At 43.8% G+C, this 23,086-nt stretch overlaps 1 protein-coding gene across 3 annotated transcripts in view; it reads right to left on the bottom strand.

Moving 5' to 3' along the window:
- GC (GC vitamin D binding protein) overlaps positions 1-23,086 on the bottom strand; it is a 232,957-nt gene that overhangs the window by 49,996 nt on the left and 159,875 nt on the right. For all 3 annotated transcript variants that reach the window (XM_073600580.1, XM_073600589.1, XM_073600598.1), the window contains one exon: positions 15,086-15,183. In XM_073600580.1, coding sequence (XP_073456681.1) covers positions 15,086-15,183 — 98 coding nt within the window. The remainder of the gene's footprint in view (positions 1-15,085; positions 15,184-23,086) is intronic.

The raw sequence follows: 23,086 nt of genomic DNA, 5'->3' as shown, positions 1-23,086 counted from the left end.
TTTTCCAATTTGGCACTGCGTCGCTTTAACTGCTGCTAATTGCGCGGTCATGCAATGCTGTACCCAAACGAAATTTGCGTCCTTTTCTTCCCACAAATAGAGCTTTCTTTTGATGGTATTTGATCACCTCTGCAGTTTTTATTTTTTGCACTATAAACGGAAAAAAAATGATATTTTCTACTTTTTGTTATAAAAAAAATCCAATAAACTAAATTTTAGTCATACATTTAGGCCAAAATGTATTCGGCCACATGTCTTTGGTAAAAAAAATGTCAATAAGCGTATATTTATTGGTTTGCACAAAAGTTATAGCGTCTACAAACTAGGGTACATTTTCTGTAATTTACACAGCTTTTAGTTTATGACTGCCTATGTCATTTCTTGAGGTGCTAAAATGGCAGGGCAGTACAAAACCCCCCCAAATGACCCCATTTTGGAAAGTAGACACCCCAAGGAAATTGCTGAGAGGCATGTTGAACCCATTGAATATTTATTTTTTTTTGTCCCAAGTGATTGAATAATGACAAAAAAAAAAAAATATTTACAAAAAGTTGTCACTAAATGATATATTGCTCACACAGGCCATGGGCCTATGTGGAATTGCACCCCAAAATACTTTCAGCTGCTTCTCCTGAGTATGGGGATACCACATGTGTGGGACTTTTTGGGAGCTTAGCCACGTACGGGGCCCCGAAAACCAAGCACCGCCTTCAGGATTTCTAAGGGTGTAAATTTTTGATTTCACTCTTCACTGCCTATCACAGTTTCGGAGGCCATGGAATGCCCAGGTGGCACAAACCCCCCCCCAAATGACCCCATTTTGGAAAGTAGACACCCCAAGCTATTTGCTGAGAGGCATATTGAGTCCATGGAATATTTTATATTTTGACACAAGTTGCGGGAAAGTGACACTTTTTTTTTTTTTTTTGCACAAAGTTGTCACTAAATGATATATTGCTCACACAGGCCATGGGCATATGTGGAATTGCACCCCAAAATACATTTAGCTGCTTCTCCTGAGTATGGGGATACCACATGTGTGGGACTTTTTGGGAGCCTAGCCGCGTACGGGGCCCCGAAATCCAATCACCGCCTTCAGGATTTCTAAGGGTGAAAATTTTTGATTTCACTCTTCACTGCCTATCACCGTTTCGGAGGCCATGGAATGCCCAGGTGGCACAAACCCCCCCCCCAAATGACCCCATTTTGGAAAGTAGACACCCCAATCTATTTGCTGAGAGGCATGGTGAGTATTTTGCAGCTCTCATTTGTTTTTGAAAATGAAGAAAGACAAGAAAACATTTTTTTTTTCTTTTTTCAATTTTCAAAACTTTGTGACAAAAAGTGAGGTCTGCAAAATACTCACTATACCGCTCAGCAAATAGCTTTGGGTGTCTACTTTCCAAAATGGGGTCATTTGGGGGGGTTTTGTGCCACCTGGGCTTTCCATGGCCTCCGAAACTGTGATAGGCAGTGAAGAGTGAAATCAAAAATTCACGCCCTTAGAAAGCCAGAAGGCGGTGCTTGGTTTTCGGGGTCCCGTACGCGGCTAGGCTCCCAAAAAGTCCCACACATGTGGTATCCCCGTACTCAGGAGAAGCAGCAGAATGTATTTTGGGGTGTAATTTCACATATTCCCATGGCATGTTTGAGCAATATATCATTTAGTGACAACTTTGTGCAAAAAAAAAAAATGTGTCTCTTTCCCGCAACTTGTGTCGCAATATAAAATATTCCATGGACTCGACATGCCTCTCAGCAAATAGCTTGGGGTGTCTACTTTCCAAAATGGGGTCATTTGGGGGGGTTTTGAACTGTTCTGGCATTTTATGCACAACATTTAGAAGCTTATGTCACACATCACTCACTCTTCTAACCACTTGAAGACAAAGCCCTTTCTGACACTCATTGTTTACATGAAAAAGTTTTTTTTTTTTTTGCAAAAAAATTACTTTGAACCCCCAAACATTATATATTTTTTTAAAGCAAATGCCCTACAGATTAAAATGGTGGGTGTTTCATTTTTTTTTTTCACACAGTATTTGCGCAGCAATTTTTCAAACGCATTTTTTGGGGAAAAAACACACTTTTTTAAATTTTAATGCACTAAAACACACTATATTGCCCAAATGTTTGATGAAATAAAAAAGATGATCTTAGGCCGAGTACATGGATACCAAACATGACATGCTTTAAAATTGCGCACAAACGTGCAGTGGCAACAAAATAAATACATTTTTAAAAGCCTTTAAAAGCCTTTACAGGTTACCACTTTAGATTTACAGAGGAGGTCTACTGCAAAAATTACTGCCCTTGATCTGACCTTCGCGGCGATACCTCACATGCATGGTGCAATTGCTGTTTACGTTTGACGACAGACCGCCGCTTGCGTTCGCCTTAGCGCGAGAGCAGGGGGCGACAGGGGTGCTTTTTTTTTTTTTTTTCTTTATTATTTTTTGGCTTTTTTATCTTATTTTTAAACTGTTCCTTTCATTTTTTTTTTTTAATCATTTTTATTGTTATCTCGGGGAATGTAAATATCTCCTATGATAGCAACAGGTAGTGACAGGTACTCTTTTTTGAAAAAATTGGGGTCTATTAGACCCTAGATCTCTCCTCTGCCCTCAAAGCATCTGACGACACCAAGATCGGTGTGATAAAATGCTTCCCCAATTTCCCAATGGCGCTATTTACATCCGGCGAAATCTAAGTCATAAAATGCTCGTAGCTTCCGGTTTCTTAGGCCATAGAGATGTTTGGAGCCACTCTGGTCTCTGATCAGCTCTATGGTCAGCTGGCTGAATCACCGGCTGCATTCTCAGGTTCCCTGTTGAGACAGGAGAGCCAGAGAAAAACACGGAAGACGGTGGGGGGGGGGGCATTCCCTCCCACGGCTTGTAAAAGCAGTCTAGAGGCTAATTAGCTGCTAGGATTGCTTTTACATGAAAGCCGACCGCTGGCTGAAAAGAATGATACCAAGATGATACCTAAACCTGCAGGCATCATTCTGGTATAACCATTCAAAGTCGTGAATGGCGTACCTGAAGACAAAAAAATGGTTAACAATAAAGCACAGTAAACGGTAAAGTATAAAAAATTGCATACCTGAAAAGCAAACATGATAAAACATAATAACAATAAAACATTGCAGAATAGAATACAGTAAAAAAGAGCAGAACAATAGAGAGAGAGAATAGAGAGAGAGAGAACAATGAAACGACAACTATTTTTTTTTATTTTATATATTTTTTTTTTTTTTTTACACTTTTTTTGTAACTAACCTTTATAACGGTAACCGGTTCCAGGTTCGGGTCTCTCAAAATGCGATGGCATCTTGGGAGACCCTGTGAAAGTGTGTCTAGTCTGTGCAGTGCTGTACCCTATGCTAATACTCAACTAGTGAATGGTAGCGTTCAAAACATTCACCAATGCAAAGACCAGGATTGGCAGGACAGGAGGGACAATAATAGCGGGTGTCACGCCTATATCCGCGCTTGCTGCAGACACAACATCTTTTTTGGGGGGGTTCGTTGGGTAGGGGTACTCGGGAGGACATAAAGAAAATGCCTCTCATGCAGCCGACTGCATTTGGTTGGGGATGTGAATGGGGGAAGTACGGGCGCTGCAGAAGCGGTGGGTTCCCAATTAGGATTGGCGAATGCAGCAGGAAGGGCATTATGGGCACGACGGTCCTGTGTTTGTCTTCTTGGTGGCAGCGCGACACTACTTGTGCTTGTCACCTCACCAGCTTGAACTGCACTTATGGGACTCGCCACGTCACCAAGTGTTACTGCAGTGCTGGTTTGACTACGACCGGGGTGTACTAGGCTGCTGGCGCTTGCCAGTTCAATAAAAAGCTACCAAAAAAACTGTTAGCGATCGCAGGGATCAGGCCTGACTCTGCGAACGCTGCAGTTATGCGTTAAGTGTTTTGTAAGTGACAGTGATCGATCGATACTGCACTTGGGTGGGCTGGGCTGGGCCGGGCGGAGGGGCAAAATGCAGGTGCTAGCAGGTATCTTGGCTGATCCCGCTAACACTGCGTTTTTGGGAACCCTAAACTGCTGGGGACGCCAATATAGATCTGATCGGATCAGATATTGATCCGTTCAGATACTATACCACTAAGGGAGGCGTATGCTGCGTGCGTGGGTGTTAGCGGTACTGGCGCTAATCTGACGCTGCTTGGGGCTGGTGCTTGCCAGTTCACCGCTAATCACCGTGTGATTAGCGGTGTGCAGTGCTGACTTCCTGGCGGGCTCTGCACGTGTGGTTTGCGAACACGCCTGAGCTCATCCTTAGGCTGCTGTGAGGCATACTACATGGTATATTAATTACAAGAGCTATACAGGAAAAACTTAATTTATTATCTTACAGGGAAATTTTACCAAGAGCCCAAGAGCTGCAATAACACCTGTCTCACCATTTAATTTTTGGCACTGTGGGGTGACTATATAAATTATAGTACATATTAAAGAAAGCCTGTCCAAAGTCAGCGCAGCCCTCTACCAGGAAATTCTAGAGTACTTTATGCTTCCCTCTGCTGACCAGCTTTATGGAGACGCTAATTTCATTTTCCAGCAGGACTTGGCACCTACCCACACTGCCAGAAGTACCAATACCTGGTTTAATGATCATGGTATCACTGTGCTTGATTGGCCGGCAAACTCGCCTGACCTACACCCCATAGAGAATCTGTGGGTATTGTCAAGAGAAAGATGAGAGACACCAGACCCAACAATGCACACGAGCTGAAAGCCACTTTCAAAGAAACCTGGGCTTCCAGTTCCATAACACCTCAGCAGTGCCACAGGCTGTTTGCCTCCATGCCACGCCACATTGATACAGTAATTCATGCAAAAGGAGCCCCGACCAAGTATTGAGTGCATACTATACTGTACATGGACATACTTTCCAGTAAGCCAACATTAATGTATTAACCACTTGAGCCCCGGACCATTATGCTGCCTAAGGACCAGAGGTCTTTTTCCAATTTGGTACTGCGTCGCTTTAACTGCTGCTAATTGCGCGGTCATGCAATGCTGTACCCAAACGAAATTTGCGTCCTTTTCTTCCCACAAATAGAGCTTTCTTTTGATGGTATTTGATCACCTCTGCAGTTTTTATTTTTTGCACTATAAACGGAAAAAAAATGATATTTTCTACTTTTTGTTATAAAAAAAATCCAATAAACTAAATTTTAGTCATACATTTAGGCCAAAATGTATTCGGCCACATGTCTTTGGTAAAAAAAATGTCAATAAGCGTATATTTATTGGTTTGCACAAAAGTTATAGCGTCTACAAACTAGGGTACATTTTCTGGAATTTACACAGCTTTTAGTTTATGACTGCCTATGTCATTTCTTGAGGTGCTAAAATGGCAGGGCAGTACAAAACCCCCCCAAATGACCCCATTTTGGAAAGTAAACACATCAAGGAAATTGCTGAGAGGCATGTTGAACCCATTGAATATTTATTTTTTTTTGTCCCAAGTGATTAAATAATGACAAAAAAAAAAATATATTTACAAAAAGTTGTCACTAAATGATATATTGCTCACACAGGCCATGGGCCTATGTGGAATTGCACCCCAAAATACATTCAGCTGCTTCTCCTGAGTATGGGGATACCACATGTGTGGGACTTTTTGGGAGCTTAGCCGCGTACGGGGCCCCGAAAACCAAGCACCGCCTTCAGGATTTCTAAGGGTGTAAATTTTTGATTTCACTCTTCACTGCCTATCACAGTTTCGGAGGCCATGGAATGCCCAGGTGGCACAAACCCCCCCCAAATGACCCCATTTTGGAAAGTAGATACCCCAAGCTATTTGCTGAGAGTCATATTGAGTCCATGGAATATTTTATATTTTGACACAAGTTGCGGGAAAGTGACACTTTTTTTTTTTTTTTTTTGCACAAAGTTGTCACTAAATGATATATTGCTCACACAGGCCATGGGCATATGTGGAATTGCACCCCAAAATACATTTAGCTGCTTCTCCTGAGTATGGGGATACCACATGTGTGGGACTTTTTGGGAGCCTAGCCGCGTACGGGGCCCCGAAATCCAATCACCGCCTTCAGGATTTCTAAGGGTGAAAATTTTTGATTTCACTCTTCACTGCCTATCACCGTTTCGGAGGCCATGGAATGCCCAGGTGGCACAAAACCCCCCCAAATGACCCCATTTTGGAAAGTAGACACCCCAAGCTATTTGCTGAGAGGCATGGTGAGTATTTTGCAGCTCTCATTTGTTTTTGAAAATGAAGAAAGACAAGAAAAAACATTTTTTTTTCTTTTTTCAATTTTCAAAACTTTGTGACAAAAAGCGAGGTCTGCAAAATACTCACTATACCTCTCAGCAAATAGCTTTGGGTGTCTACTTTCCAAAATGGGGTCATTTGGGGGGGTTTTGTGCCACCTGGGCTTTCCATGGCCTCCGAAACTGTGATAGGCAGTGAAGAGTGAAATCAAAAATTCACGCCCTTAGAAAGCCTGAAGGCGGTGCTTGGTTTTCGGGGTCCCGTACGCGGCTAGGCTCCCAAAAAGTCCCACACATGTGGTATCCCCGTACTCAGGAGAAGCAGCAGAATGTATTTTGGGGTGTAATTTCACATATTCCCATGGCATGTTTGAGCAATATATCATTTAGTGACAACTTTGTGCAAAAAAAAAAAATGTGTCTCTTTCCCGCAACTTGTGTCGCAATATAAAATATTCCATGGACTCGACATGCCTCTCAGCAAATAGCTTGGGGTGTCTACTTTCCAAAATGGGGTCATTTGGGGGGGTTTTGAACTGTCCTGGCATTTTATGCACAACATTTAGAAGCTTATGTCACACATCACTCACTCTTCTAACCACTTGAAGACAAAGCCCTTTCTGACACTCATTGTTTACATGAAAAAGTTTTTTTTTTTTTGCAAAAAAATTACTTTGAACCCCCAAACATTATATATTTTTTTTAAAGCAAATGCCCTACAGATTAAAATGGTGGGTGTTTCATTTTTTTTTTCACACAGTATTTGCGCAGCAATTTTTCAAACGCATTTTTTGGGGAAAAAACACACTTTTTTAAATTTTAATGCACTAAAACACACTATATTGCCCAAATGTTTGATGAAATAAAAAAGATGATCTTAGGCCGAGTACATGGATACCAAACATGACATGCTTTAAAATTGCGCACAAACGTGCAGTGGCAACAAAATAAATACATTTTTAAAAGCCTTTAAAAGCCTTTACAGGTTACCACTTTAGATTTACAGAGGAGGTCTACTGCAAAAATTACTGCCCTTGATCTGACCTTCGCGGCGATACCTCACATGCATGGTGCAATTGCTGTTTACGTTTGACGACAGACCGCCGCTTGCGTTCGCCTTAGCGCGAGAGCAGGGGGCGACAGGGGTGCTTTTTTTTTTTTTTTTTTTTTCTTTATTATTTTTTTGCTTTTTTATCTTATTTTTAAACTGTTCCTTTCATTTTTTTTTTTAATCATTTTTATTGTTATCTCGGGGAATGTAAATATCCCCTATGATAGCAACAGGTAGTGACAGGTACTCTTTTTTGAAAAAATTGGGGTCTATTAGACCCTAGATCTCTCCTCTGCCCTCAAAGCATCTGACGACACCAAGATCGGTGTGATAAAATGCTTCCCCAATTTCCCAATGGCGCTATTTACATCCGGCGAAATCTAAGTCATAAAATGCTCGTAGCTTCCGGTTTCTTAGGCCATAGAGATGTTTGGAGCCACTCTGGTCTCTGATCAGCTCTATGGTCAGCTGGCTGAATCACCGGCTGCATTCTCAGGTTCCCTGTTGAGACAGGAGAGCCAGAGAAAAACACGGAAGACGGTGGGGGGGGGGGGCATTCCCTCCCACGGCTTGTAAAAGCAGTCTAGAGGCTAATTAGCCGCTAGGATTGCTTTTACATGAAAGCCGACCGCTGGCTGAAAAGAATGATACCAAGATGATACCTAAACCTGCAGGCATCATTCTGGTATAACCATTCAAAGTCGTGAATGGCGTACCTGAAGACAAAAAAATGGTTAACAATAAAGCACAGTAAACGGTAAAGTATAAAAAATTGCATACCTGAAAAGCAAACATGATAAAACATAATAACAATAAAACATTGCAGAATAGAATACAGTAAAAAAGAGCAGAACAATAGAGAGAGAGAATAGAGAGAGAGAGAACAATGAAACGACAACTATTTTTTTTTATTTTATATATATTTTTTTTTTTTTACACTTTTTTTGTAACTAACCTTTATAACGGTAACCGGTTCCAGGTTCGGGTCTCTCAAAATGCGATGGCATCTTGGGAGACCCTGTGAAAGTGTGTCTAGTCTGTGCAGTGCTGTACCCTACGCTAATACTCAACTAGTGAATGGTAGCGTTCAAAACATTCACCAATGCAAAGACCAGGATTGTCAGGACAGGAGGGACAATAATAGCGGGTGTCACGCCTATATCCGCGCTTGCTGCAGACACAACATCTTTTTTGGGGGGGTTCGTTGGGTAGGGGTACTCGGGAGGACATAAAGAAAATGCCTCTCATGCAGCCGACTGCATTTGGTTGGGGATGTGAATGGGGGAAGTACGGGCGCTGCAGAAGCGGTGGGTTCCCAATTAGGATTGGCGAATGCAGCAGGAAGGGCATTATGGGCACGACGGTCCTGTGTTTGTCTTCTTGGTGGCAGCGCGACACTACTTGTGCTTGTCACCTCACCAGCTTGAACTGCACTTATGGGACTCGCCACGTCACCAAGTGTTACTGCAGTGCTGGTTTGACTACGACCGGGGTGTACTAGGCCGCTGGCGCTTGCCAGTTCAATAAAAAGCTACCAAAAAAACTGTTAGCGATCGCAGGGATCAGGCCTGACTCTGCGAACGCTGCAGTTATGCGTTAAGTGTTTTGTAAGTGACAGTGATCGATCGATACTGCACTTGGGTGGGCTGGGCTGGGCCGGGTGGAGGGGCAAAATGCAGGTGCTAGCAGGTATCTGGGCTGATCCCGCTAACACTGCGTTTTTGGGAACCCTAAACTGCTGGGGACGCCAATATAGATCTGATCGGATCAGATATTGATCCGTTCAGATACTATACCACTAAGGGAGGCGTATGCTGCGTGCGTGGGTGTTAGCAGTACTGGCGCTAATCTGACGCTGCTTGGGGCTGGTGCTTGCCAGTTCACCAAAATACTACCAAAAAAACTGTTAGCGATCGCAGGGATCAGGCCTGACTCTGCGAACGCTGCAGTTATGCATTTAGTGTTTTGTAAGTGTCAGTGATCGATCGATACTGCACTTGGGTGGGCTGGGCCGGGCCGGGCGGAGGGACAAAATGCAGGTGCTAGCAGGTATCTGGGCTGATCCCGCTAACACTGCGTTTTTGGGAACCTTAAACTGCTGGGGACGCTAGTATAGATCTGATCGGACCAGATATTGATCAGATCAGATACTATACCACTAAGGGAGGATACGGTGCGTGCGTGGGTGTTAGCGCTACTGGCGCTAACCTGACGCTGCCTGGGGCTGGTGCTTGCCAGTTCACCAAAATGCTACCAAAAAAACTGTTAGCGATCGCAGGGATCAGGCCTGACTCTGCGAACGCTGCAGTTATGCGTTTAGTGTTTTGTAAGTGACAGTGATCGATCGATACTGCACTTGGGTGGGCTGGGCGGAGGGGCAAAACGCAGGTGCTAGCAGGTATCTGGGCTGATCCCGCTAACACTGCGTTTTTGGGAACCCTAAACTGCTGGGGACGCTAGTATAGATCTGATCGGATCAGATATTGATCCGATCAGATACTATACCACTAAGGGAGGCGTATGCTGCGTGCGTGGGTGTTAGCGGTACTGGCGCTAATCTGACGCTGCCTGGGGCGACGCATATCACCGCCGGGCGATCAGGGGGCTAAACCTTTATTTGGTAATAAGCGGCGGGTGCCCTGACACTATAAAAAATAAACAAACTAACCAGCGTCACCCGTAACAGTTATACGGTGATCAGTGGTGAAAGGGTTAACTAGGGGGCAATCAAGGGGTTAAAACATTTATTCGGTAGTATATGGGGGTCCCTGTCGCTATAAAACGCTGACGGCGAACCTAAATATTTAGGTCCCTAACTAGCGTCACCAGCGACACTAATACAGCGATCAGAAAAATGATCGCTTAACGACACTGGTGACAGGGGGTGATCAAGGGGTTAAAACTTTATTAGGGGGGGTTTGGGGGGTATCCTAGACCTACAGGGGGCTAATACTAACTGTCCCAACACTGTAACTGTCACAAACTGACACCAATGCAGTAATCAGAAAAAAAAAAAAAAAACTGCTGGTGTCAGTTTGTGACAGGGGGGGGTGATTGGGGGGGGATCGGGGGGTGATTGGGGGGGGGATCGGGGTGTTTTGTGTGCCTGGCATGTTCTACTGTGTGTGTGTAGTGTTGTGCACTCACATACCTGTCTTCTCTCCTCGGGCCGGAACGGAAATTACCGAGCCGAGGAGAGATGACATCATTTCCTTTGCTGCTGTTTAGCATACAGCAGCAAAGGAATGATTCGATTGGCCGGCGGCGATTGCGAGGGGGGGGCCACGAACGGATGGCCTCCCCCTCACCTCCGATCGCCGTGGGACAAAAGACGACCGCCTCGGGCACCGGGGGGGGGGGTCCGATCGGACCCCCCCACCCGCGGAAGGCAAATCACGTACATGTACGTGATTTTGCCTGTCCGTGCCACCTTGCCGACGTACATCGGCGTGAGGCGGTCGTCAAGTGGTTAAAAATACTTTTTGTTATTGATCTTATGGGGCACTTTTAACCTCTGCTAGGGGCCAAATAAAGGGTTAAAAGCACCCGCAAAGCGCCGCTGCCGAATCGCTTTGCAGGTGCTTCGGCAGCAGTACACATTGATTTCAATGGCAGGGGCGGTGTATAGTCCGCTCCCGCACCGCCAGAAAGATGCTGCTTGCAGGCCTTTTCTTCTTGTCCTGGAAGCGCACCGCCCCAGTGTGAAAGCACTCGGGCTCTCACACTGGGGCTGCAGGAGAGGCGTTTTTCAGGCACTTTACAGGCGCTATTTTTAGCCCAAAAGCTCCTGAAAAACACCCCAGTGTGAAAGGGGTCTAAAATTTGGCTTTCAGTCTCACCTTAAGTATTAATATTTTGAAGAAAAATTTTCTGAAGATATGCTGATTTATTTTGGTTAATAAAAAGGTAACATATTTATTCAGGCACACAATGATAAACAACACAAGCAAGCTTACAAAGAAAACAAATATGAGCCCAAAAGGACATTCAGAAGTCTAATAGTTAGTGTGCCACCAACAGTAAGCAGTGAGTTAAGCAGCCCATAGATTACATAATTTTGTTTTCTTCCGCCACGAGTGGAGGGAAAGACAAATCACTTGATTCCCCCATCAACACAGTTGATGAACACAGTCAGTGTTGATGGGCGAATGCCCCCGGTGCACTATTGTATTCTGCCAGTAGGGGGCATGGCCTAGCAGAACGCAATGATTACTGCTCGCAGCTATAGCCACTGACAATAATCAAATGTAAAAAATCTGACAGGCTGGTTGAACCAAAGTCAATTGATGGATTGACTTGGGTACGATCAGCCTACTCATACATGGATCGAATCTCGGTCAGTCCCTGCTGAGTCAGCTGAATTTTGATCCATGTATGGCCGGCTTAGAGAATAGAGTTGCTTTTCACAGTGCCATAGTGTTGCTTTTCTCTGCACATCTGTATTAAAGATGGCCATACATGGCCCATCACCACCTGTTGGCACCACCCCATTCGACAAACTTCGACTAAAAAATTGAAGGAGCTGGATGGTGAATTGCTAGCCTATCAGATGCAGTCACTGTTTGGATATTCAAGGCTGCTTGGGTTTTTAAGGGTATCCATTGGGTATTGTGAAATCGATAGGAGACAGCGGAGCTTCCTCGATCCATGCTGTTTGGTGTGGATGGAGGAATGTATTGGAATTTATGCTTGTATGGCTAGCCTTAAGGCCCGTACATACGATACAAAAATCAGAACTAAAATTTCGTCCGACGAACAATCTGCCAATTTTCGGATCGTTGGTATGGTGCTTTCGACAGCCGAATATGATTTTTCATCAGACAAAAGCTAGATGTGCAGACTATAACATTTTTGTAGTATGTGAACTCAACTTCCAATTTTCGTTTAATTATTACGGTATTCATATGAAAAAAATCGTAAGCGCAAGCACTAGTCAACACATTATGTCACTTCTGAAGTTGTATTCTGTACAAGAATTTTCGGATGGTGAGTAACCTCTTCACTTCCGACGTGAGACTAGCATGCAACAAAAAACGGTTGTTCGGCCGTCCGAAAATCCAATCGTGTATACGAGGCTTTATACACAAGTCTTTCATATACATACAATGGACAGAGATTACATTGCACTTTTTATCAACTTGAATCCCTAAAAAGTAATTCTTAAAATATAACTACTGTACCACAAATTATATAATTTATAAAGGAGGGAAGCATGGGTATGTACATAAATTAGCCTATGTGATCCCTTATGCCGCGTACACACGAGCGGACTTTTCAACTGGACTGGTCCGACGGACCGAGTCCGGCGGACAATTAGACCGTGTGTGGGCTTCATCGGACCTGCAGCAGACTTTTTCGGTCGAAAATCTGACGGACTTTAGATTTGGAACATGTTTCAAATCTTTACGTCGGAACTCCGCCGGACCCAGTTCCTATCGAAAAGTCCGCTCGTCTGTATGCTAGTCCGACGGACGAAAACCGACGCTAGGGCAGCTATTGACTACTGGCTATCAACTTCCTTATTTTAGTCCGGTCGTACGTCATCACGTACGAATCCGTCGAACTTTGATGTGATTGTGTGTAGCCAAGTCTGTTCGTTGGGAAAGTCCGTTGGAAGTCAGCCAAAAGTCTGTCGGACCAGTCCGATCGAAAAGTCCGCTCGTATGTACGCGGCATTAGGCTTGATTCAGACGAATGCGTTTTTTGATGCATTTTGCAGAAATGCAGGGAAATTTTTTAACATGGGTTCCTATGGAACATGTTCACATCAATGCATTTTTGTGCCTCTGCGTTTTTGGAAAGGGTCAGGGACTTTTATTCCCGCAAAATGCAGCGTTTTGCATGTAATAGAATTCAATGGACCCGCATCCAAAACGCAAGTACCACGTTTTTACCCTGATTTTGCAGCGATTTTGCCGCGATTTGCATTTTGCATTTTTTTACATTTATTTTTACACTGTATATAACTGGTTGCTAAGGAAGGGGCAGCCCGGCAGGTCAGGAAAGGGAGGGGACGAGCGAGCGCCCCCCCCCCGAACCATACCAGGCTGCATGCCCTCAACATGGGGGGATGGGTGCTTTGGGGCAGGCTCTGCGCCCCACCACCCCAAAGCACCTTGCCCCCATGTTGATGGGGACAAGGGCCTCTTCCTGACAACCCTTATCCGGTGGTTGTCGGGGTTTGCGGGCGGGGGGCTTATCGTTTAACAAGGGGGCCCCCAGATCCCACCCCTCCCCTATGTGAATGAGTATGGGGTACATACATGCTGGGTCCCGCTGATCTGTCGGCAACGATGTCCTGCATTTCTTATACAATGATGGGGGCGTGGCAATCAGATTGCGTCATCCGGTGTCCATGCCCTCTTGTGACGTCACTGCTCGTTGCATGATGGGTCCATGACATCACAAGGGGTGTGGCCTCTGGATGATGCAATCCGATTGCCACGCCCATCATTATTTAAGAAATGCAGGATATCGGTGCCGACAGATCAGCGGGATGCAGCATCGGAGGAGGGTCATTGGCTGGAGCGGCAGCCGAGGAAGAAGAACACTGGAAGAGCGGAAGAAGAAGCAGGGGTAGAAGGAGAAGACCGGAGGATGAAGATGCGGGAGAAGATAGGAGGAAGACAGGAGGAAGAAGCGGAGAAGAAGAAGAAGAAGATTTTTAATAAAAGACTTGTCAAATACTGTCTACTGTATTTTTTAACACTGCACTACTTTTTTTTAGTGAATGGGTAGGGGTACGATGTACCCCATACTCATTCACATAGGGGAGGGGGTGGGATCTGGGGGCCCCCTTGTTAAAGGGGGCTTCCAGATTCAGATAAGCCCCCCGCCCGCAAACCCCAACAACCACCGAGCAAGGGTTGTCGGGAAGAGGCCCTTGTCCCCATTAACATGGGGGCAAGGTGCTTTGGGGTGGGGGGGCGCAGAGCCCCCCTGCCACAAAGCACCCATCCCCCCATGTTGAGGGCATGCGGCCTGGTATGGTTCAGGAGGGGGGTGCTCGCTCGTCCCCTCCCTTTCCTGACCTGCCGGGCTTCATGCTCGGATAAGGGTCTGGTATGAATTTTGGGAGGACCCCCACGCCATTTAAAAAAAAAATTTTGGTGTGTGAGGATCCCCTCTGAATCCATACTAGACCCAAGGGCCTGGCATGGACCTGGGGTGGGACCCCACGCTGTTTTTTTTTCACAATTTTTTTTTTTAGCCGGCATTTTTTTTTTTTTACATTGAGCGGGAACCCAGCTGACAGCTGATGACTCATCGGTTGTTAATGACGCAGTGGCTGGCTTCCCGGCCTCCTTCTTAGCAACCAGCTATATACAGTGTAAAAAAAAATGAAATGAAAAAAAAGCAAAACGCAAATTTCGCCAAAATCGCGGTAAAAACGCGGTACTTGCTTTTTGGATGCAGGTCCATTGAATTCTATTACATGCAAAACGCTGCATTTTGCAGGAAAAAAGTCCCCGCCCATTCCAAAAACGCAGAGGCACAAAAATGTGAACATGTTCCATAGGAACCCGTGTTAATAAATTTCCCTGCATTTCTGCAAAATGCAAAATGCATCAAAAAACGGATTAGTGTGAATCGAGCCTTAGTGCATTGCAATTTGATTACTTCACATTATGTAATCATGAAAAACACATTTTCAGTCTGCAGGTACATTGGCCTCTTGAGCTTTTTGCTTTTAAGGGTACATTATTACGGCATCAGCCGGAGACAAGCAGAATACTTCACAACTACAACTTTCTACAATAGCAGTTCTTACCTTTTCTTGAATTCTGAGAATGGATATTTATGATAATCTCCACACAGTTCATTCCCTTCACTGACATAATTTTTAATTTCATCGTTTAGCTGTGATTTCTGAAACAGAACACAGATGCTCATTTGTTGAGATTTGCTTGAGGCTGGGAAAATGAGAACTGTCTCTAAAATGTTGGACTTTATGCACACTGGACAATTTGCTAAATTTCCTAGGCTCCTTTCTTCCTACCAACAAAGCTTTGGCAGAAAAAATGCTTGACGCTTGTAAACTCGTGTAATGCATTTAGGCTCATCAAGCTCTTGGACGTTAATTAATTTCATTGGCCAGAATAATAATTTATTTTGGCTATTGAAATGAATAAACGCTTAAGCGCTTAACTTGACTAGCACTTAGGTGCGTTTAGCCGCATTTTCACACGTGTTTAAGCACATCAAGGCCAAAACTCTGCTGCTTCTGGACTCACTGGTTAGGGGCCTCTAAATGCCCCTATGAGATGGGTGCATAGACCCAGACTAACATGTAGGGGGGCAGAAAAAAAACCCCTAAACTCCACTAGGAGCAGCAGAAAAAACATCCAGTGTGCATGAGGCCTTATACTTTTGATGGGAGCAGATGTGGCTAGATTCCAGTTTTAGATCTGATGTCAGCATAAGTAAAGCCCACATGACATCCACATAGTGGACTTTCAAAAACAGCAGACATGGCAGACTGATTTACACACAAAAAAATGTACATGAATGCAATTCATCCCCCTGTAGTGAAACAGCTACATCATACTCTAATAGCATTTAAAACAAGTACATGTAGCACCCTCTATCTAGGTAGGTGCTAGAGTTGGGGTTTCTGTAGTGCAGGTAAATTTAGGCAGGCCTTGCAAGACGCTAGGCCTGTTTGTTTTGATCTGCGGGGGGGCTGGGAGTGGCTCAGAGTAGGCTGGTGACTCACAGAGAGCATCATATTTTGGTTACCTCCCTCTGGCTTCTAGGGATTTTTAGAAGAGAGCAGGGGGAGAAAGGTGGAGCTGTCTGGGGTGTTCTAAGGAGCCCAGATCAATCCCCAACCTGGATTGGCAGGGGGCAGGCCTCCTTAAATACCCAGGGTCAGCCCAGCTGGGGAGGAGAGTTCGGGTGGAAGAACTGAGAGATGGAGTGCTAGCTGTCGGGGTCTTTGAGGGAACTCCCCAGTCTGGGGGTGGCCTTGGGCCTGGAGCTCGGGAGTGGAAAGGACCCTCGTACAAACCACAGTGGTGTTTTTGACCAGGAACAGGATAGGACAGTGGAAGGTACTGCCAGGCAATGTCTCCAGGAGGGATCCACAAGGTGTCGGTGAGTGGCAGGTATAGTTGGGAGAGCTCGGGAGGCATGCCAGAGCGGACTGGGAGTGTGCAGTCTGAGATGAATGTAGAGCCAGCGGGACGAGACTGTGATGCCATGGGCAGTGGAGTCGGGCAGCTGCAACCAGGAGAGCTGACAGGTTCTGAAGAGAACTTGCTGGGATCAGTAGTCCACCAAGGACAGCTAGAGTTTAACCAATTTAACCTTTTTTGGCTACACCACAGGGGCCTGTGGTCCCTGCCTGCAAAAGGCATTTCTACAAGGCCTGGCTGGAACCAGTGTCAGACCTAACCATATACTAGCTGTGCCTGAGGAGAAGTAATGTGCTGGAGAGAGAGAGGCGGTAATAGTGTGCAAGCAAGTGTGTTCAGGAGGAGTGTGAAGTGTAAATATGTATAGGGAGTGTACATAGTTTTGTCCCAATGCAAATCTTTCTACTCAAATTCTGTGCATCTCATAAAACCCCTAACCCCATCCAAATTATACGCCCTCAATAAAAACACAAAAATTACGTTAACAGACTATTTATTGACTCTGTGTGCTTAAAAAAGTGAATGCCGGGCTGGGCAGGGTGACAGACGGACTACAACTTTCAGCAGCCCCTATGGGGGTACCGCTACATACATGATGCTAGTGGAGATCCACACATGATAGTATACATAGGGTTAATTTACAAAAAAATTTTGCTGAACGTATGCCAGCTAATTGAGAACAAATCTAAAATAAAAATGGGATGTTTGCTAATGTTTTTGGTAGTTCTCTTATATATACGTTAGCTATTTTGCATTCATATTTCCTACAGGAATAAAACGGCATGATGTACGAACTAATGTAATTGAATCTGACAGTGAAAAAACACTGAATGTAAAAAAAGAAAACATAGTGGCATGTTTTTCAAGGTTATCACAGTGCACATTTATATACTTGCCCACTGGCAACTGCAATCACAATTTCATATGCTGCTGCCTGTATATGCATGCTCTAATATAAAATACCCATACATAAAGTGCTATTAAAAGTAAAAACATATTATTTTGCAGCATACCTGCCAATAAATGTGGTGGCTGCCTTAGTTTACCCTTTTTAGGCACTTTTACTCTTTTATTTTTACCTGTTGATCTTGCCAGTAAGTCTTTTATTTTTCAACTTTCTTTACAAGACCAAGCTGTCTAGTAAAAGTGGCAGTTAGAGGGTTGATACAAACATTTACCAATGACAAGGGTGCTTGCAACGGTCAGACTTTATTCTTTCATGTAAAACTTTTGTCCCAAAAGGGAGAGAAATCTGTTGATGTAACTGCTTAAGTGTTAGTTGGAGTTGGGCTTGACAAAAAAAAATCTTTAGATCTGCTGCTGCATTGAACTCTAAACTCTCCCTAGACTGACAATGCTGCTGTCCAAAGGTATCTTCATTGCTCCTCCTTCCAGACTGGAGACACCATGAGGCAGTAAATGTGCCTGTTTGGATCACTAGGTGAAAAAGGATAAAAAAAAAATCCCAAAAAAGAAAACAAATGCAGCCACCACATTTAACCACTTGCTGACTGCGCTATAGCTGAATAACGGCTACAGCTTGGTTGTCTAGTTCTAGGGTGCCGTCAAATGACAGCATAAGGAGAGGAGAAGAGAGCTGAAAACCAGTGTCCTGATTATCAGTGCAGTCCCACCAGTGTCACCAATCTTTGCCCACCAGTGCTGAAAATCTGTGCCTATCAGTGCTTCCAATCAGTGTCACCTACCAGTGCCCATCAGTGTCGCCCTTTAGTGCCGCCCATCAGTGCCACCTATCAGTGGCCATCAGTTTCACCTATCAGTGCCCCTCAGTGGTGTCTATCAGTGCAGCCTCATCAGTGCCTCCTCATTAGTACCCACCAGTGCCGCCTCATCAGTGTCCATCGGTGCAGCCTATCAGTGCCCATCAGTGCAGCCTCATCAGTGCCCATCAAGGTCCATCAGTGCAGCCATCAGTGCCCATCAGTGCAGCCTTATCAGAGCACATCAGTGATAGAGAAAAATTAGCTGTTTGCAAAATTTTATAACATAAAAAATAAATAAAGTGCACTAATTATATGAAAATACACACATAGATGTGAATACATGTGGGTGGTAGTAAAAACCCCAATCTACTGAGAGCAAGTAAATGACTCCATGAGTGGTAGAAATATATAAGTGCAAAACATAAAAACTCAAAGAAGAAACAAAAAATGTGTACATGTGAAGTACAATGATATTAATAGCGTGAAAATCTGAAAATCAAACAAACTCAGTCCATGGGTTCAAACATAAAAAGTTCATCAGTGAAAAAAAGCTTCCATCCACTATACAGCTCAGCAGCAACTAATCCCCCTATGAGTGGATTGACAAAGGAGAGGGATGTGCAGGATGGTGCAAATCCACTGGCGGTGACTCCAATAAGTGAGAAAGTGATAAAGGTGGACTCTTACCCTCCGTGTTGGACCCCCTCCTTGGCAGGGTCTATCAGGCATGCAGATTTTTGCCCTCTGCAGGGACCGTGTAATGAGAAGATCTCCCCAGCAGCTGTCAGGAATGTTGTCTCTGATCCGGGCTGGTCCAAGTGAAATGCCTGGAGAGGGGGGAAGGAAAGCTCTCTTGCTCCCAGTGTGGCAAAGGAAAAAGCAAAAGAGCGGAGCTCCAATAGTGTAAAAAGTTTCGGAATTTAATCAATAAAAGTACAGACCGCAACGGAGAGTGCACGCTCCGTGAGGTAAAAATACAATTAAAAACAAGCCGGCATATAAGCATCGTAATAACCCGTGCATAACATGGGGCAATCGTGACGGCTTACAACGTAGCCACGCCCTACATGTTTCGTCATTAGTAGACGTCTTCAAAGGGGCACGGGCTACGTGTTAAGCCATCCCCTATATAGTATAACAGTGCACACCAAGCCTCGTTTTCACCTCCGCTCTCAGGGAAGGGAAAACCCAAGCCTCTACCTGGTGCTCCTCAGTGAATGGATGTTGCCAAGGTGACACATAGGACTGAAACTAAACAAAACTTCAGCCACTCCCAGCAGAGCCAATCTCTCGCGCCATCTGGAGGAAGAAGCCCAGTATTACTAGACAATTAATATGTCTTACAGATGCTAATTTGGAATGTAAAACTGACAGAGCAAAAAGGAGAAAATCACTGAATCTCACCAAGAGGCACGATGTGGTGGTTAATAATAATAAAAGTGTAGAAAAAAAAAAAATTGTAAATATATATGGAAATGTACGGAAAAGAAACAACGTTCATCTCTGTAAATAAAACCACATTCAAAAAACACATGTATGAAAAAAAAATATATATATATGTATTAGAGTCACACCGTAATAAATGGAGGCCCATCCATGAACGTGAAGAGCACTCGGTATCACAATGATGCGGCTAAATCATTATAATGTATAATATTTAAACATATCACTATGCTCCCATCCACTCAGAATTCCTGGAAGCCCTAATCGCTAGATCCTCCCAATGTCCCGGAGAGTCAACCAACCAGCAGCATGTGAGGAAGGAATAGATAAGACACCTTTATCCAACCGTTGCTAGGAGCAAAAGTGAATAAATGGAAAGGTGGGAAAAAAAAAATAAATTGTGAATGGATGAAAAGATAAAAAAAGTGAATGGATGAGAAAAAAAAAAAAAACAAAAAAAAAAAAAATTGTAAATGGATGAAGAGATAAAAAAAGGTGTATGGATGAAAAAAAAAAAAAAAAATTGTGAATGGATGAAAAGATAAAAAAAGTGAATGGATGAAAAAAAAAAAAATTGTGAATGGATGAAGAGATAAAAAAAGGTGTATGGATGAGAAAAATATTATTAAATCGGTGAAATTTTTCTTCGATAAGGATGCCTCCCTACCCAAGAAGCAAAAACGTTTCATTATGGAGCTTTTAGAATATGCCACTACACATAATTTCTTTTGGCATAATAAACAGTTTTATCTCCAGACTAAGGGGGTAGCCATGGGGGCTAAATTTGCCCCCAGCTTGGCGAACCTTTTTATGGGGAAATGGGAGGAGGACGTCATCTATGCCCACCGGAGACCGGAATTGGTCCTGTGGGCCGGGTACATAGATGACGTCCTCCTCCTATGGGATGGCTCCTATGACTCTCTCTGTTCCTTTATGGATGGACTCAATTCCAACGAGAGGGGTATATCCTTTAAATATGAGGCCAGCCAGGAAAAAATACACTTTCTGGATCTGGAGATACGAGGTGAAAATAACTCTCTACTTACCTCTACCTATTTCAAGGTCACTGACCGCAATTCGTTTATCCCGAGGGACAGCTGCCATCATAAAGCTTGGCTGGACTCTGTCCCTAAAAGTCAGTACATCCGACTGAAAAGGAACTGTTCTACCAATACTGACTTTCTTGCTCAGTCTAAGGTTTTGACGGACAGATTTATAGAGAAGGGGTATGAAGTGCAGTTTCTGACTGAAAAACTCAATCAGGTTGTATCACTGGACAGGGACGCTCTTCTGGCTGATAAAACCAGGGCACAAAGGGACTGTCAGCTGGTCTGTCCCTTGATCACAAGATACTCCTGCCAGCACTTTTCTGTCAGGAGGATGTTGAACAAACACTGGCACATTATTAAGAATGATCCCGTGCTTGGACCATCCCTTCCTGACAGACCCCAGCTGGTCTTTAGGGGTGCCCCCTCAATCAGTTCACGGGTGGTATCTGCTGCATGTGACCCTCCGGTTCATAAACCTATGTTCTTTCAACATATGACAGGCTATTTCAAATGTAAAAATTGCGAGGTTTGTGCTATTAATGCTTTAACGGAGAGAAAGGTGTGTCAATTCATTACCAATAATTCCCCGCTTAATTTCCATATTAAACCACCCATGTGGTTTACCTACTCACTTGCCCTTGTGGGCTCCACTATATGGGCCGCACGGTCCGATCATTAAAGGTTAGACTGGGGGAACATATTGGAAATATTAGAAGGGGCTTTTTGGGCCACCCAGTCTCCAAACATTATTTAGACAAACACAAAAAAGACCCTAGCGGTACTTTGTTCATGGGCATTGATAAACTCAAACTTCCATGAAGAGGGGGATCTAAAAGACGGGCCATCTCTAAACTCGAGATGGAGTGGATTTATAAGATCCGCTCCCTCAGACCCTTAGGCCTAAATGTTGATATTGAGTTGAATGCGTTCATTGATAACTCATAGGTGATGCTTTGGGCCCTGTGCTTCCTTTCCTTTCTTCCCTTCTTTTGTATACATTTTTTTTTTCATCCATTCACTTTTTTTATCTCTTCATCCATTCACAATTTTTTTTTTCATCCATTCACTTTTTTTATCTCTTCATCCATTTACAATTTTTTTTTTCATCCATACACCTTTTTTTATCTCTTCATCCATTTACAATTTTTTTTTTCATCCATACACCTTTTTTTATCTCTTCATCCATTCACAATTTTTTTTTTTTTTTCATCCATTCACTTTTTTATCTCTTCATCCATTCACAATTTTTTTTCTCATCCATACACCTTTTTTTATCTCTTCATCCATTCACAATTATTTATTTTTTTTTTCATCCATTCACTTTTTTTATCTTTTCATCCATTCACAATTTTTTTTTTTTCCCACCTTTCCATTTATTCACTTTTGCTCCTAGCAACGGTTGGATAAAGGTGTCTTATCTATTCCTTCCTCACATGCTGCTGGTTGGTTGACTCTCCAGGACATTGGGAGGATCTAGCGATTAGGGCTTCCAGGAATTTTGAGAGGATGGGAGCATAGCGATATGTTTAAATATTATACATTATAATGATTTAGTCGCATCATTGTGATACCGAGTGCTCTTCACGTTCATGGATGGGCCTCCATTTATTACGGTGTGACTCTAATACATATATATATATTTTTTTTTCATACATGTGTTTTTTGAATGTGGTTTTATTTACAGAGATGAACGTTGTTTCTTTTCCGTACATTTCCATATATATTTACAATTTTTTTTTTCTACACTTTTATTATTATTAACCACCACATCGTGCCTCTTGGTGAGATTCAGTGATTTTCTCCTTTTTGCTCTGTCAGTTTTACGTTCCAAATTAGCATCTGTAAGACATATTAATTGTCTAGTAATACTGGGCTTCTTCCTCCAGATGGCGCGAGAGATTGGCTCTGCTGGGAGTGGCTGAAGTTTTATTTAGTTTCAGTCCTATGTGTCACCTTGGCAACATCCATTCACTGAGGAGCACCAGGTAGAGGCTTGGGTTTTCCCTTCCCTGAGAGCGGAGGTGAAAACGAGGCTTGGTGTGCACTGTTATACTATATAGGGGATGGCTTAACACGTAGCCCGTGCCCCTTTGAAGACGTCTACTAATGACGAAACATGTAGGGCGTGGCTACGTTGTAAGCCGTCACGATTGCCCCATGTTATGCACGGGTTATTACGATTCTTATATGCCGGCTTGTTTTTAATTGTATTTTTACCTCACGGAGCGTGCACTCTCAGTTGCGGTCTGTACTTTTATTGAATAAATTCCGAAACTTTTTACACTATTGGAGCTCCGCTCTTTTGCTTTTTCCTTTGCCACACTGGGAGCAAGAGAGCTTTCCTTCCCCCCTCTCCAGGCATTTCACTTGGACCAGCCCGGATCGGAGACAACATTCCTGACAGCTGCTGGGGAGATCT

The sequence above is a fragment of the Aquarana catesbeiana genome, linkage group LG01, assembly GCF_042186555.1.
Source record: "Aquarana catesbeiana isolate 2022-GZ linkage group LG01, ASM4218655v1, whole genome shotgun sequence".
NCBI classification, from domain to species: Eukaryota; Metazoa; Chordata; class Amphibia; order Anura; family Ranidae; genus Aquarana; species Aquarana catesbeiana.
This window is presented reverse-complemented; position numbering and strand designations above follow the sequence as displayed.